The 16,481-nt window shown below is 50.3% G+C and overlaps 1 protein-coding gene across 1 annotated transcript in view; it reads left to right on the top strand.

The window, feature by feature from the left end:
• Positions 1-16,481, top strand: part of TMCC1 (transmembrane and coiled-coil domain family 1) — a 60,768-nt gene that overhangs the window by 2,188 nt on the left and 42,099 nt on the right. The window contains exons 2-3 of the mRNA XM_073574972.1: positions 10,749-10,836; positions 10,976-11,696. Of these exons, the coding sequence (XP_073431073.1) occupies positions 11,175-11,696 (522 nt within the window). The 5' untranslated portion in view covers positions 10,749-10,836; positions 10,976-11,174. The remainder of the gene's footprint in view (positions 1-10,748; positions 10,837-10,975; positions 11,697-16,481) is intronic.

Raw genomic sequence — 16,481 nt, 5'->3', positions numbered from 1 at the left:
GACTAGGGGGTGGGATACAGCAAGGACCCACTATCCTGCGGGGGGGGGCATATAAGCACGGTGCACCCCTCTTGCAGGACTAGGGGGTGGGATACAGTAAGGACCCACTATCCTGCGGGGGGGGGGGCATATAAGCACGGTGCACCCCTCTTGCAGGTGCAGCCCCTGACATCAGTGAGTGGACGGCCACACACGGACCCTGCGCTCTGGCAGCAGATATGAACTGTCGCTGGGCACAGGCAAGCAGATCTGTGCACGCCTGGCAGGGAGCGGCAGGTGGTTGGCCCATAAGCCTCGTCCTTCCGTCTGGCGGGGAGGCCGCACTTCTCCTTTTACCACTGCTCCCCAACCTGTAGTTCTTCAGATGTTACAAAACTACAAATCTCAGCAGGTTTGTGCCAGTGTCCGCTGGGACTTGTAGCTCTGCAACTTTTTGCTGAATAACTTCGAGCTGTTGGTGCATTCTGGGTGTTCTAGGTTTTCTAAAAGCTAGGGAGCCTCCACTACAGGCTCGGTGCATGTTGGGTGTGGAAGGTTGTAGGGACGTGTTGTAATGGACCATAGTCTTGTACTGAGTAAGCAAGGGGTTAAACTTCATGCCCCCCAGTCTGGCTATACACTGATAGGGGTCTTCACTGCAGTCACTGTAGGGTCCCGTCCGATACCCCTGATGAGGTGCAGCACCCTGAGCTGCGCCTGTTTTTCACCCGTCTCGGTTATGTAGATTTTCTTCCGCCTCCTCGCATCAAATCTGCATAGATGACAAATGGAGATCTGGGCCGGTGCCAGGCTCCGTATCTTGGAGACACGTTTGCTGCTTTCTCATGGGGCAGGGAACTGCGCTGTAGGACACGTGGGCACGTGCGGGAAAATGGGGGGGGCACACTGAAAACAGCTAATAGGGAGAATAACCTGTGCGGCTACAGAGGTGTCTGACTTCTTAAAAGAACTGTCCATGGGAAAAGTTTCTAATGATTACTAGCCTGGAGTAGTTGTCATTAGCAACCAAGTAGATCCCTGTACCGGATCCGAGAGGTACAGCAGTGTGGGTGTTCGGCATAGCGGGAGCCTATAGACGCCGCCTGGCATCGCCTGTGGCATTATAGACTTACAGATCAGGGACAAAACTTTGACTTGAAGCTAATGACTTTGTCTCCTCTGATACATTGTAACAAAGTCCAGCTGATTAAATCAGGATCTGGATGGTTTCCAATCAGACAGCTAGCGGAGATCTTGGATATGATGAGTTAATGGCTCATAAAGTACATGAGAAAGTTGCAAAACTGTTCCTGATTGAGCAGAGCTATATTTTCCGCTTCTCTTCAGGTGGTCTGTCCTCCTCTGGTCTAGTGCGGGGGACCCTTTAATCTACAGGGCCTGCTTGACCAGATGGCCGTCATTTTTTATAGGTTTTGTATAAATTAGCAGTTACCTTGTTACTGTGTATCAGTGTATATGATCGGCACTGATTACCGGGAGGGGTGAGAGGGTCTTCTGGGTACATGCTCAGCCTCCAGGGGGGTCTCTTTGTATCACGGATGTGTCTCCTCCTCTAAGTACATTGCATAATTACTAATACCCATCTGTGAGGCTTTTTCAGCCATGAGGATTTGCAGCAGGAAGAGACACTGGGAAGTGGATTTGTATAAATGGGGTTTACATTTAACAGAATCATGGCCTAAAAGTAGAATTTACCACATGACATGAAAGATCGGACTGTTCTCTATATTCCTTCTGCTGAATTTGGGATTTTATTGATATTTTTAATTCCAGGGTCTAAAAACCTTCCAGATGTGCTACTCACAGCTGAGGGTTTGCTACTGTTGTTTCAAGTCCAGACTATCCTCAATGACCTACAACTCATCAGGGAAGAATCTCCGTCCTGATTGTTTGTTACAGTGTATCAGTCTGGGGTTTGTCTGCTCCAGATACATCTGTAGCAGCTGGAAGAAGCCTGCGGTCTGTGCAGGGTTTCAGTCTTCAGGATGTCAGGAAGAGGGGTCCCGTTCACTGACCGCAAACAGAGGTCTTCCTAAGAAGAAAGTTAAGCAACAAGTCTACAAGAACATTGCAAAACTCAATATAAGATCTACCAAAAATGCTTACTCTGACTCTCGTGTTCCATCTTGAAACCGGTTTCATTTACTTCTATAGTAATCCCCCCCCAAAAAAAGAAATATCTGAGCAGACGTGAGCCCATAAAGTGAACGGAGAGGCACGGATCCTCTCTGTTCACATCAGGGCGCCTACGGAGGACGGGGCCTCTCCTGCACCGCCATGAGTAGATGCTGCGCAGTATCTGTGGATCTCCATTGACTTCTATAGGAGCTCGGATGTATTTTTGAGCTCTGTAGAAGTGAATGGAGAGCTGCCCATGTGCCGCATCTGTCAGACATGTCTGAAATGAGAAGACCTATTCAGGAGGGGCATTGTAAAGGGTAATGCCCCTTAGATTGCTGACTCCATGATGCTTTGCATTGACCGCCCTCATTAGGAACTTTAATCCCCCTCCTCCCCATTTAGGTTATAAAGTGGCCGAAACCTCTATGAAACGCGTACAACCTCGTCATCGCCACCGCTGCACCGATCGCTTGCTGCAGTTAGGTTGTATGTTGGACTGGTTTACCGCAGGCTCGGCCCCCGATCACCCCGATTCTGGTTGCATGCAGTCGCCGTGCCTTGCTGGGGGTCACGGCTCCCCCAGGCTGCTGCTTGCTCTTAACTGCTTTTTCCCAGCATTGCCGGTCTTCCAGCGTGAAGGACGCTCGCTCTGTTCTATTTTTATACATCTCCTGTCTTGCAGCGAGAGCCATTAAATCCGCATTCACAGAGCAGGGAGCAGATAAAGGCAGATTTACTGTTACTCTATACGGAAAATCCATTTACCTCCTCAAAAGGCCCTTTTACGTTGTGCAAATCCATGGTCGGCCCTGAGTCACCCTTGATTTGTAGGAGTCTGCGGGGGAGAAGGAGAAAAATCCCAATGTGCCCAACATTCCAGCTTAGCAGCTGTCACCCTGCTTTCCTAGAGGCCTGAAAAGAGACGTTCCCTGGTATAGAACTGTACGACTGCAGACTTCCCTTTCTTTCAAAAGCTGAGTAGCAAACGCCCATGGGGTGTCACATGGCCATTGGTTGAGAGCCCTTTAATCAAGGACCCCGGTACAGCCCTGGGCTACACTGCAGCTTTGCCCTCGCCGCTGTCATCTTGCAAGAAGTCCACGTCTTTTGGGTAATGATGGCAATTCTGTCCAGAAAATGTGTCTGAATTCTGTGGACAAGAATGGGTCTTATACCCCCTAAAGGAAAATAAAACCTGACAATTTGGATGTAATTTTCCCTTCAAAATATTACCTGCTGTGCTGTCTCCTGTGATTGAGCAGTGCTGGATGTGCGTGAATCTGCTGGATGTGCTCGAATCTGCTGGATTCAGACACTGTGAAACACGGTCTCTGCACAGACTGCCCCAAAGTGACCAACCTCATATAGGGCTGCTGTAGGGAGACTGTCTGTTCACAAGACGTCTGAATTTGGCCTTAGATTCAGTTCATGTTTTGTAAACCCTACCCTGCGGTCTAGAGCCCCCTCCCTCGTTTTCTACCTCTTCCCCATTTCCATTCGCCAGGTTTCCAGCTGACGTTTCCATTTTACCAGTTCTCTAATAGTCCCCGGCTGGCAGCGCGCCCGCCCGGCATTGATTTAAGTTTATATCTGTTCCTCTGGTCCAGGAAGATAACAAATTGCTGTGTAAACAGGATTATTATAAAACCCGAATATAGTTCTGCTCCTACTGCAGTGACACAAGGTCTGATGGGAAGCGTCCATAGCGCATCGTGCTGCGTCATTACGGCCTATGTGGCTGCCGCTTGTTCTGGGGGTGCAGGGGTGTGCTAATGTGGCTGCCGCTTGTTCTGGGGGTGCAGGGGTGGTGCTAATGTGGCTGCCGCTTGTTCTGGGGGTGCAGGGGTGGTGCTAATGTGGCTGCCGCTTGTTCTGGGGGTGCAGGGGTGGTGCTAATGTGGCTGCCGCTTGTTCTGGGGGTGCAGGGGTGGTGCTAATGTGGCTGCCGCTTGTTCTGGGGGTGCAGGGGTGGTGCTAATGTGGCTGCCGCTTGTTCTGGGGGTGCAGGGGTGGTGCTAATGTGGCTGCCGCTTGTTCTGGGGGTGCAGGGGTGGTGCTAATGTGGCTGCCGCTTGTTCTGGGGGTGCAGGGGTGGTGTTAATGTGGCTGCCGCTTGTTCTGGGGGTGCAGGGGTGGTGCTAATGTGGCTGCCGCTTGTTCTGGGGGTGTAGGGGTGGTGCTAATGTGGCTGCCGCTTGTTCTGGGGGTGTAGGGGTGGTGCTAATGTGGCTGCCGCTTGTTCTGGGGGTGTAGGGGTCGTGCTAATGTGGCTGCCGCTTGTTCTGGGGGTGTAGGGGTGGTGCTAATGTGGCTGCCGCTTGTTTTGGGTGTGCAGGGGTGGTGCTAATGTGGCTGCCGCTTGTTCTGTGGGTTCAGGGGTGGTGCTAATGTGGCTGCCGCTTGTTCTGTGGGTGCAGGGGTGGTGCTAATGTGGCTGCCGCTTGTTCTGGGGGTGCAGGGGTGGTGCTAATGTGGCTGCCGCTTGTTCTGGGGGTGTAGGGGTGGTGCTAATGTGGCTGCCGCTTGTTCTGGGGGTGTAGGGGTGGTGCTAATGTGGCTGCCGCTTGTTCTGGGGGTGTAGGGGTGGTGCTAATGTGGCTGCCGCTTGTTCTGGGGGTGTAGGGGTCGTGCTAATGTGGCTGCCGCTTGTTCTGGGGGTGTAGGGGTCGTGCTAATGTGGCTGCCGCTTGTTTTGGGTGTGCAGGGGTGGTGCTAATGTGGCTGCCGCTTGTTCTGTGGGTGCAGGGGTGGTGCTAATGTGGCTGCCGCTTGTTCTGTGGGTGCAGGGGTGGTGCTAATGTGGCTGCCGCTTGTTCTGTGGGTGCAGGGGTGGTGTTAATGTGGCTGCCGCTTGTTCTGGGGGTGCAGGGGTGGTGCTAATGTGGCTGCCGCTTGTTCTGGGGGTGCAGGGGTGGTGTTAATGTGGCTGCCGCTTGTTCTGGGGGTGCAGGGGTGGTGCTAATGTGGCTGCCGCTTGTTCTGGGGGTGTAGGGGTGGTGCTAATGTGGCTGCCGCTTGTTCTGGGGGTGTAGGGGTCGTGCTAATGTGGCTGCCGCTTGTTCTGGGGGTGCAGGGGTGGTGCTAATGTGGCTGCCGCTTGTTCTGGGGGTGCAGGGGTGGTGCTAATGTGGCTGCCGCTTGTTCTGGGGGTGCAGGGGTGGTGCTAATGTGGCTGCCGCTTGTTCTGGGGGTGCAGGGGTGGTGCTAATGTGGCTGCCGCTTGTTCTGGGGGGGTGCAGCTAATGTGGCTGCCGCTTGTTCTGGGGGTGCAGGGGTGGTGCTGATGTGGCTGCTGTTTGTTCTGGGGGTGCAGGGGTGGTGCTGATGTGGCTGCTGCTTGTTCTGGGGGTGCAGGGGTGGTGCTAATGTTGCAGTTTCTTTGGTGCCACCCCCCCACCCCCCCAAAGTAGTTACATTAGTTACCATCCCTACACCCTGAAAGAAGTAACGGCTACATTGCTGCTGCTCCTACACCGCTAAAAAAGCTGAGGCCACATTGCCCCCTACACCTCTGAAGGAAGAGGCCCGCTAACTCTCCCAGTGTCCCGGCCACTTCTTCGAGTGGGTGGGTGTGGCGGCACCAATGTGGCTGCTGCTTTCCATGGAGGGTGTATTTCCATTGGACCGGTCAGTTATGGGAGACTCGTATAACTGATTCTGATGCAGCCCTTTCCCCTGGATACAGGCTTGTCATTCAGGGGACACTCCATTGTATTGGTAGTTACCCATCTTTCCCAGATACAGAATGACACTAGCTGAGAACTACCTGTTTTTTGCAGTGCTGGCTCCTTTAAATGGAGACTTGTTTTTCTGCATAAGGCCTTGTGTTGTGTCTAGCTGACATCTGCGCGGCCTCTGACCCTCCATCATTCTATTAGTCGGGCAGAGCTGCTCCCCGGGGTTTCCTTCCTTTTAATGTCCCATAAACTCTATTGATTAACACAAGGCATCTATGGTTGGTGGGATCAGGGGCTATTCCCGCTGGCGAGAGTCGGATCCCCCCAGGAATCATTGACGATAAGTTCTGCAGCTTTCCAATAAGACCTGGTGTATTAATACTACATAATATTCAAGATCTCTGCTTGCTGGAAACAGTCTTGTTACCATCCGGGGACTGAATACTTCTGTTTGCTACAGTTGTATCCATTTCTGCTGGGAACATCCCCCCCAGACTGATACATTGTATCAGAGCAAGTACACATTAAGCTTGGGGTAGGGGGAGATTTCCCTGAATTCCGTCACTGTCCTGTAGAAATTGGGTCCAAAGAAAACTTGGTGGATCTCTGCTAATGCCTTGCGGACCTCTCGGGGCGGTCTCTTTGATCATACGGTTCTGATATGTTTTCTATGGTAAGATGAACATGTAAAGCCGTGCCCTCCATACTGTGGCCCTATAGCTGACCAACCACCACAACTCCCAGCATGCCCACCAGTTGGCTCTCTTGGCAAACTGGGAGTTGTAGTTTTTTTAGCATTCTGGAGACCACTGTCTGTAATCTCAGACATTTATGGCTTATACAAGAATAGGGTCGTGGTGACCTTATGTGAGTGGACAAGCTGTTTGTGTGCACCCACCTCGCCATTCCTGGTGGACCCCCTTTAAGGACCCTGCCTCCCTCCCTGCAGTGACGGTACCATTCTCGGACTCTCCCACCCGGGGTCATTACCCTCTGTGGATGGATATTATCTCCACTGCGTTGGGGTCATTACTTCCCATTACGCGGCCGCAGCCTAATCTCGCTCTGACGTCCTCATTGTGTCGTCCTTCCTGTTGAGACATCGGATAAAAGCTGTCGCCTCAGTGGATGTGATTTACAGTGAACTGTCAGTCCCATGTAAGTAGACTATGCCCCTCCCCAACACGGTGTAAAAATCCCACATGTGCCAGTAGAGTTCAGTGCATTTACTTGGTTCATCCTGGGCCTCCTGCTTCATGAGCAGCATGCCTGTATTATTGTGAGGCTTAGAGGCAGAATCAGGGGGGCGATGCAACACTTTATAGTGATTTTGTTTTTTAGGGTCTGTGGTTGTCACTTTTGCAACATCTGTTTTTTACCAGTTCTAGTTCTTCTAGTTTTTCTGCTTCCAGGCCGCTCTCCCCTTAATCCTGCAGGCTATCTGGGTTGAGCAGGTGTAATACCGGGGGCACGGTGCAGTGTACCGTCCGCTACGTAACACTGGCTGTGATTTCATCAAACCTTGATCAGTACAAAGTGATCGTTCCCGCGCTGCAGGGATGAGAAACCGGAAAGTTCCCATTTGTAAGCACAGCCGGTCCTCCGTGGGATCTGCAGTCCCCGCCAAGCACATGTCCCTCCATTTGCTGTACATGGCAGCGCTGCGGAAAAGCGATTCGTTACGGGACCTGCCAGGAGCAGACGGCTCCGGAGAAGAGCGTGGGATCCGGCATCGGTACACATCGTGAGTCCTTTATGTCCGGATCTATGTCCAAAGCTGCCAGGGGCCCCACCCGCCCCTCCATAGTCACCGTGGGGTTAAAGTTTAATCATCTTATGACCCTTTCTAATTTATGTAATGGCGTACATGTCAGGGCAGATATTTGATGGTGGCAGATGGGTATGAAGTCAGATAAACTTGTACATAATGGGTTAACCTTGGCAGGTGGCCCTGGGGGGACATTGAGGGGTGTTTTGCTGTAAAGTGGTGCTGTGTAGCTTAATTCCTCAGTTTTCAAGATCTCTGCTTGCTGCTAAAGGAAACCTACCTAATTACATTCATAGTCTAAAACGTATGTCTCACAGCTGCAGGTCTGCTACAGTTGCATCCAGTCTCATCAGTCCTCTGCGCCCTAAACGGCCTGGTAATGCTGATCGACCATGCCCACCTAGCAGGAGCCCTGAGGTTTGTACTATTCAGTAACATTTGGACCGGAGACACTGTAACAAACCTTCAGCTGTGAGAAATCGCATTAGGTATCCGTTTGAGTTGAGGACAAGAGCTTTTCAGGACCCTGGTTCTGCAGCCACGACGGTGCTCCACGACTGCTAGACCAGGGTCCCGTGAGGCTTTTTTTTACTTTCCCTGCTGGGACGTGAAAGCTTCGTCGGGCTAAAGCCGTGGTGGCCGGTCCCGGGTCCTGTAACGTCTTATGCTGAGCTCTGGATGTAAACTGAAGTGACCTGATTCACCGACGGCAGGAAGGTTATTGAGATAAGAGGAAAACTAAAAAGTTTCAGAAGGTTGTTGCCGTCCACACTCTCTGTGCGTTCTTGTCCGTGCTGCGTGGTGTCGGGCGTGGCGGACTGTTCGTGGTGGCAGCGGTCACGCAGCCCTCTCCTCCGGACTATGGCGCTTACATTTGCACTCTGCTGTCATAATTTTTTTTTTATTGTAATATTCCTCCTAAACCCCTTTTTTTAATCTCTCGCCTTTTTAACCTTGTGCTTGCTGGCCGCTGATCCTGACCCGCTTCCTGTGCTGATCCCTGCTCTCCGCCCGGGTTATTTCTGGTTCCCGTTGTGCATTAATGCGGACGTCTTCACTGACCTCGCGGCAGATGAGCGGCTCTGACCACCGATCGGAGGGCGTCCCACCGCTGCGATTCAGCGATCCGGTTTTGACTTTATTAGTCGTTTTGTTTGTTTTTGTTTCTTTTTGGTATTACTTTTGGCGCAGCACCCGGTCCTGGAATAACCGGTCCAGCCGGTTCTCACTAAATCATCGCTTGCCTTTCTATTTCCTAATCTGACCGGCCAACCTGGGACGGAGCAGTTTAACCCTTGCCAGTCGTGGCGGACAGGTGGAATTGGCTTTATTGTCTGTAGGAAGACTGATTAGAGGCTGATGGTGAGACAGGTGGCGAACGCTGGAAGGGATCTTGCGGAAGGCAGCAGCAGACAATGCATTACTTACGGTGCACCCCGAGTCCTTGCTCTATGGACTTTCCTACCTGCTGACCTTGTAGAGCTGCAGTGTAAAGCATGGTGGATATAGAAAACAGCTGCCCCAGGAAGTAAAAGCTTCAGACTTTTTATAGACATTGTAGCGGAGGTAGACCTCTTCTGTGTCATGACTGAATTTGTATACACTGTAACAAACCTCCAGCTGCGACTTTGTATTTAACAATGTTAATTCTGAGCCGCGGGAGCCTCACAGCTGAGGGTTTGTTACAGTTGTGTCCAGACTGTCCTCTGTGAGCTGAACAGCCTGTTCTCCAGACTGATGCAATGTAACAAACCCTCAGCAGTGTGATACATATATTGTAGGGTTTTTTGGGGGGGGGGTTTCATGCTGGGGAAACGTTTCCATTCACTGACAGTCGGAAGAGATCTTGAAAATGCTAATACATAAAAACGATTATCAGTTGATGCCATAAGAAAATATTTATCTCTGTGTTGGTCACGACAGGTGCCTGGTTTGCTAGTCGTCCTGGGACTTGTAGTGCCCTGCTTCTCCTGCACCTGCCGGCTGGGGCTGATGGTGTTATTCCCGGGGGGTTTCTTTGTTTTTCTGGCACCGGTCTCCCCGGACTCGCTGCTGCCTCCTGGTGACGCTCCGGCAGCGTCTGTTCTGCCTCCACATTCCTCCAGTCGTTCTCTGGGGGGGGGGGGAGGGAGGACGACGCTGGAGTTGCCATCCCACTCAACTGGCACAAAACCCTTTTTTTTTCCCTGTTCTTTCCAATTGACTGTTTTCTTTCTCTTCCACACCTCGGCTGGTAAATCCCTCATGTGCGCTGCCTCCGCCGCGGCGTCACCGTGTAACTGCAGCTGTTATTAATAGGATTCCTCCTGTTACCACGCGGTAATCGCCAATGTCGGCCGCCATGACGGTGCCCGTAGGGGTCACCCAGGCTATTAGTGGTCAGTCTTTACTGTAGTTATTGCGTTCATGAAACAGGCAGCACAGGATGAACAGGGGAGATGGCTGTCAGGCAGATGTACATTGTTACTTTAATTGCAGATTTCTTTAATAGAGGTTTGTCCAAGACTTGGATATTGACGGCCGATCTGATATTGACCACTACATAGTGGGCCGAGTGGGACCCGCTGATCGGTGGGTGCAAGGGGGTCAGACCCCCATTGCGATATGACATTTATCCTATGGAGGGGTCATCTATATCTATGGCCTGGGGAGCCCTCCCCAACAATCATCCATTGTCAAACAATAGGGGGGGATTTTTTTCCCCTTTTCAGAGTGGTGGCTCCCGGCCAGTTTGGGGTTAACCATTGCCGGAATGATCCGCACATAATAAAGGGTATAAATATAACATAAAATATGCATGTGAGCGCGGCCCGGAGCAGTGAGCCAGATCTGTCCTGTGCTATTAGCTGCATGCGCCGCACCGGCAAAGTGCCCTTGGATTAGGCCGCGCTCGGCTCTGCCGTTATCGCCGCTCCAATATTTGTTCGTCTCTGACTAATCCTTCATAAGAGCGGCAATTATTAATGGATTTCATAAAACGGACACACATTGTCCCGGCGCCTGCAGGATAACACTTCTGGTCCCGTCCTCTGAAAGTTCTGCCTGGTCACAGGTGGATCCACGTCCGCCCTGTTAAGAGACGGCTGGGGGAATGGAGCACAATGATGTAGGAATGAGTGTCATACCAGAAGTGTTGTCATAGGAACGTGTATGTTATTTACTTGTGACTCTTGCCCATACAGTGACAGCTCCAGACGTCGGGGGACTGCTCACAGGAGGCTGCAGGCTGAGGGTGCCGTACAGATGTCCAGCCGCGGTCACCGGCCACATGTGAGTAAAAGACGCAAAGTGCAGTCAAGGATGGGATAGGGTTAAGAGCACCCCCTGGATAGGGTGATGTTTTGCCTACTGAGAATGTTGGGGGTCCGCACCCCTCTTTCATGTGTACCCACATTTTTTTTTTTTTCAGATTTGGGAGCGGATATAAAGTACCAGACCTCCGAGGAGCACTGACCTCCAACTCTTATGACTTCCCTACGCCCGTCCCCGCGAGTCTTGGGGGCCTACTCCATCCATTTCAAGTTAAAGTAACCTCCTCGGAGGACTCCACACGAGCAGCGACCTGCACACTGAAGATTTGGGGGGGTGGAGGGAATGGTTGTTTTCTGATGGAGACCCTCGGCAGCGACAGCCTCTACGATGACTCCGACCCCGGGGGTAACGATTGCAAGAGGCTGGTGGACGGCGAGCTGAAGGCCCCCAAGGGCTCGCACTTCGACAACATCAACGTGATCGGCCAGGGCCTGAAGCACTTGTTTCAGCATCAGAGGCGCCGCTCGTCCGTCTCGCCCCATGACGTGTCACAAGCCCAGCCGGAGCCCGAACCAGAACCGGATCAGTCCCAGCTACAGGAATCTGATGGAACGTCTCAGCCCACCGCCCTGAATCGTGTCCTGCAACAGATCCGGGCCCCCCCGAAAGTCAGAAGAGGAAGCAGCCTGCAGCAGAACCGCAAAGGCAAGACCCGGGGGAGTCCGCAGATCGGCCGGCGTTCTGCTCAGGATATCATGGCTGTCCTCACCTATCCAGGACGCCCACGCTCCTCGTCCACCACTGACGCCTACATGGCCACTGCCGCCCTAGAGATGTGCAGCGCCTCCTACCTGTCTGGAGAGGAGTCGGCTGAGAAGGTAAGAGGCCTTGGATTATTAGCAGAGTCTTTCCAGGAGGGGTCTTCAGTGTAATGGTCTCTGACATTGCATCCTCCAGATAGATAATACATGCATAGTCGCTGGGGATTCTGCCTGCTGAGACCCCACCGATCACGAGAACGGCAGGCCATTGTGAGCATGTGCGACCACCCAACTGTAGACTGTCAATAGAGGTGGTTGCACATACTCACAACGGCTCCATTCACTCAGGGAACCGGCCTCCAAAACAGTGAGGATCCGATAGATCAGACCCCCCCAGTAGTTATACATTTATCAGCTACTGATGTTTTGTGGGCCAACACCCCTCTTTAAAAGTGCGACCACAGCCGCAACCAAAAATTTATGTTGCTGCCATTAGGGGGCAGTCAGGAGCACATCCTATCCAGGTCAATAAAGGGCTTAAGTGCTGATAATTTGCCCCCTAGTGGAGGGAGTAATGCAATTGCCTTTAAGTGTCTGGGGTTTTCTGACATGTCACCCCTTTAAATAAGAGACTCGCATGTGAAATTCAAAGAGTTTGTCCAGGATGGATAAAATCAGGAAATGTTGTAAAATTTGTTTTCCTCCGCTCCAGTGAGGCAGATTACAGTCATGGCCAAAAGTTTTGAGAATGATACAAATATTAATTTTTACAAAGTCTACTGCTTCATTTTTTCTAATGGCAATTTGCATATACTCCAGAATGTTATAAAGAGTGATCAGCTTAACAGCAATTACTTGCAAAGTCAATATTTGCCTAGAAAATGAACTTTATCCCCCAAAACACATTTCAACATCATTGCAGCCCTGCCTTAAAAGGACCAGCTAACATCGTTTCAGTGATTGCTCCATTAACACAGGTGTGGGTGTTGATGAGGACAGGGCTGGAGATCAATCTGTCATGATCAAGTAAGAATGACACCACTGGACACTTTAAAAGGAGGCTGGTGCTTGGCATCATTGTTTCTCTTCTGTTAACCATGATTATCTCTAAAGAAACATGTGCAGTCATCATTGCACTGCACAAAAATGGCCTAACAGGGAAGAGTATCGCAGCTAGAAAGATTGCACCTCAGTCAACAATCTATCGCATCATCAAGAACTTCAAGGAGAGAGGTTCCCTTGTTGCCAAAAAGGCTCCAGGGCGCACAAGAAAGACCAGCAAGCGCCAGGACCGTCTCTTAAAAGTGTTTCAGCTGCGGGATCGGGCTACCAGCAGTGCAGAGCTTGCTCAGGAATGGCAGCAGGCAGGTGTGAGTGCATCTGCACGCACTGTGAGGCGGAGACTCTTGGAGCAAGGCCTGGTCTCAAGGAGGGCAGCAAAGAAGCCACTTCTCTCCAGGAAAAACATCATGGACAGACTGATATTCTGCAAGAGGTACAGGGAGTGGACTGCTGAGGACTGGGGTAAAGTCATTTTCTCTGATGAATCCCCTTTTCGATTGTTTGGGACATCTGGAAAACGGCTTATTCGGAGAAGACCAGGTGAGCGCTACCACCAGTCTTGTCTCATGCCAACTGTCAAGCATCCTGAAACCATTCATGTGTGGGGTGGCTTCTCAGCCAAGGGAATGGGCTCTCTCTCAGTCTTGCCTAAAAACACAGCCATGAATAAAGAATGGTACCAGAATGTCCTCCAAGAGCAACTTCTCCCAACCGTCCAAGAGCAGTTTGGCGATCAACAATGCCTTTTTCAACATGATGGAGCACCTTGCCATAAAGCAAAGGTGATAACTAAATGGCTCAGGGAACAAAACATAGAGATTTTGGGACCATGGCCTGGAAACTCCCCAGATCTTAATCCCATTGAGAACTTGTGGTCAATCATCAAGAGACGGGTGGACAAACAAAAACCTTCAAATTCAGACAAACTAAAAGCATTGATTTTGCAAGAATGGACTGCTATCAGTCAGGATTTGATCCAGAAGTTGATTGAGAGCATACCAGGGAGAATTGCTGAGGCCCTGAAGAAGGGTCAACACTGCAAATATTGACTTGCTGCATTAACTCATTCTAACTGTCAATATAACCTTTTGTTACTCATAATATGATTGCAATTATATTTCTGTATGTGATAAAAACATCTGACAAAAACCAGAGGCCAGCAGATCATGTGAAAATATAATATTTGTGTCATTCTCTAAACTTTTGGCCATGACTGTAGTTATTCAGTTGTGCTGTACATACATCAGACCGCTGCAGCCAATCACTGGTCTCAGCGGTGGTGCCTGCACATAAGGCACACGACTGTTTAGGTCAGTGATTGGTTGCAGTGGTCTCATGCATGCACAGCACCTCATATATGGGGACCACCATAGTACAGGCGCCGGAATAGCGGGGAAATTTTTACTTTTAGTGACTTTTTTTTTTTCTGTATGTGCTGGACAGCACCTCTAATATTTTTACCTCCTCATACTTTTGGGTTCCTTTCTCCTTTAAGAACTTGTGAAAGTAATCTGAGCTACGATTGATGCCAAGGACATCAGATAACGCCGAGCCTCTGCTGTTTGCCTGGAGGGCGGCGTATAATCTGGATATACACTTCCGGTAATCCGCCCGAAACTCTAACACCCCTTCTCCCCCCATTGCTAACCTCTAAAAGTGTTGGAATATCGGGGGATACGGCCGACTTATCAGTCAGGGGTTAATGGAGATCTGATAAGGGTCTGTACAAAGGTCAGGGCAGCTCGGTGCCTGGTAATGCCAGCGCCGGGCTCCACGTCCGGCCACCAGAGCGCAGGACGCTACCTTTGGGTCCACTGATCTGGTAACACCCCGTCACCCCATTATCAGATCAGTACAGCAGAGAGTGATGGTGTGCCCTGTAATAAATACACTATAGCATCTGTATGGCTCTGCCAATCTGGTCACTTGGCGGCAGGTTGCTGTGGTAACTGGTTAAGGTTGTGACGCCGGCAGGGTGTGTCGCGTTTCGCCATATTTGGCTCAGTCTAAGCCGATCGATATTTTCAGTGTTACTTTGGGACAAGGCACCAGTGTAACCTCTCCATATGGCGCGGTCATGTCGCAGTTTGGCCACCAGGTGTCGCCCACACTGCATTGCCAATTTCCTGGCGCCTCTCCCTGCTTCATCCCGAAAAGTAAAGAAACGGGATTTCTAGTTTTTGCCTCCACAGACAGCAAATTAGTGAAAATTGGCTGTAACTTTAAGTAAGTTTAACACTGACATCTGTGACCCCACTAACCAGAGAACGAGGACCTGTTGGCATTTTGTCCTTCAGTGGCGCCCGCTTCCTCTCTTGTTTTCTGTGTTGTAGGCAGCAGCTCCGAGTATGTGGACCCCCAAAGTTAGTGATTTCATATCGTAAAATTATATCTTATACCCCAGTCACATCCGGAGCTCCATTTAGATCTAGCGCAGTGTCTTGCCATATTTGATGAATCTGACACATCTATGTGGGCGCTGCGGACAAATAGGGACCCAGCCTTACTCTGTGCAGGCAGCAGAATTGAGAGTGCAGCTCTGTAGAAGTTAGATGAAATTGGCGCTAATAAAATTGCAGAGAGACTCCTTTATTTACTCTTCATCTCTCTGAGATTTGTTTTTTCCTGCTGTGATTTGGGCAGGGATTGCTTTGTATGCAAGTGTCTCAGCCCGTACTACCACCCTCATCAGAGCTGCTACATCATCCTCCAGCGGTTCCTCAGCCTGGGTGGCTTCTGGTTACATGGCGTCTGCTCGGCTCCCCCTGGCACTGCGCCCGTTGGTGCCCACAGAAGTGTCATACAACGCCGGCCTAATCCAAATGTTTGTGTTTCACTGAAACCCCAGACGATTCACCGGAGATTTGTCAGGACGCGGTCGGCGCAGGGACCGACGTTAATTGTAAACTTACACCAATTACTGTTAACCCAATGCCTGCCGGAGATGTCTTACCCCTGATGTGTCTATTTAGACCCTCGCGTCGGTAATATGGGCGGTCTGCGCAACGTTGTCCTATTGTGCCCCTCATGGTTTAAGTAGATGTGTAAAGTCGGAATTATTTTTTTAACTGTAAACTTGTATTAATTAATCATCAATTATTGACAAATAGACAAGTAAAAGTTGCTTTTGACAATACAAAACAGAGGAAATTGGGAGATTATCAATATCTCTTCCAATACATCAAAGGGATAGACCTATGGGAATGTAACCTTTAAAGGGAATCTGTCACCCCATTTTTCGAGTATCAGGGGAATGAAGCTCATTCGTTTCCCCGTCTACCACATCCGCAAATCTAAGCAGGCACGCAGAGGACCAAGGGTGGGCCATTGCATGCTCTAGACTGCTGGGGATATAAAAGAAATCAGAGGCAAATTAGGAGAAGCCAAACTTCATACATGAGAGCCATATTTCCCTTGTGAATCGAATGGGACCCAGAAGGGGCTATGGGATTATTCCGGTCCTATTCATCCATAATAAAAAAAATCGCCATATTTTTTAAGCAGTAAGTTAAAATATATATAATCTATCACACACACACCAAAAGTTTGGACACACCTTCTCATTCCATATAGACCCATGATGACCATTGATGCACTCAGTGCAGGAATGAATGTGTCGCATGGATTTGTCTTTTTACATCAATGAAACACATTCATTCCTGCACTGAGGGTATCAAAGGTCATCATGAGTCTATTCTCCCAGACCCTTCTGTCTTTCTGAGATTTGAAATTGCCTTTTAAAACAAGTAATTTAATGTCCATGATGATCTGACCAGAGATGGAAAAATGTTTTGCCACAGGTTCACCCATTCTTTTTTCTCTTATTGTGTGTGCCCATCA

This window comes from Dendrobates tinctorius, unplaced genomic scaffold (genome assembly GCF_039654945.1).
Source record: "Dendrobates tinctorius isolate UK_male_01 unplaced genomic scaffold, ASM3965494v1 ptg000041l, whole genome shotgun sequence".
NCBI lineage: Eukaryota > Metazoa > Chordata > Amphibia > Anura > Dendrobatidae > Dendrobates > Dendrobates tinctorius.
The sequence above is the reverse complement of the archived record's forward strand: the minus strand, read 5'-3'. Positions and strand labels throughout refer to the sequence as shown.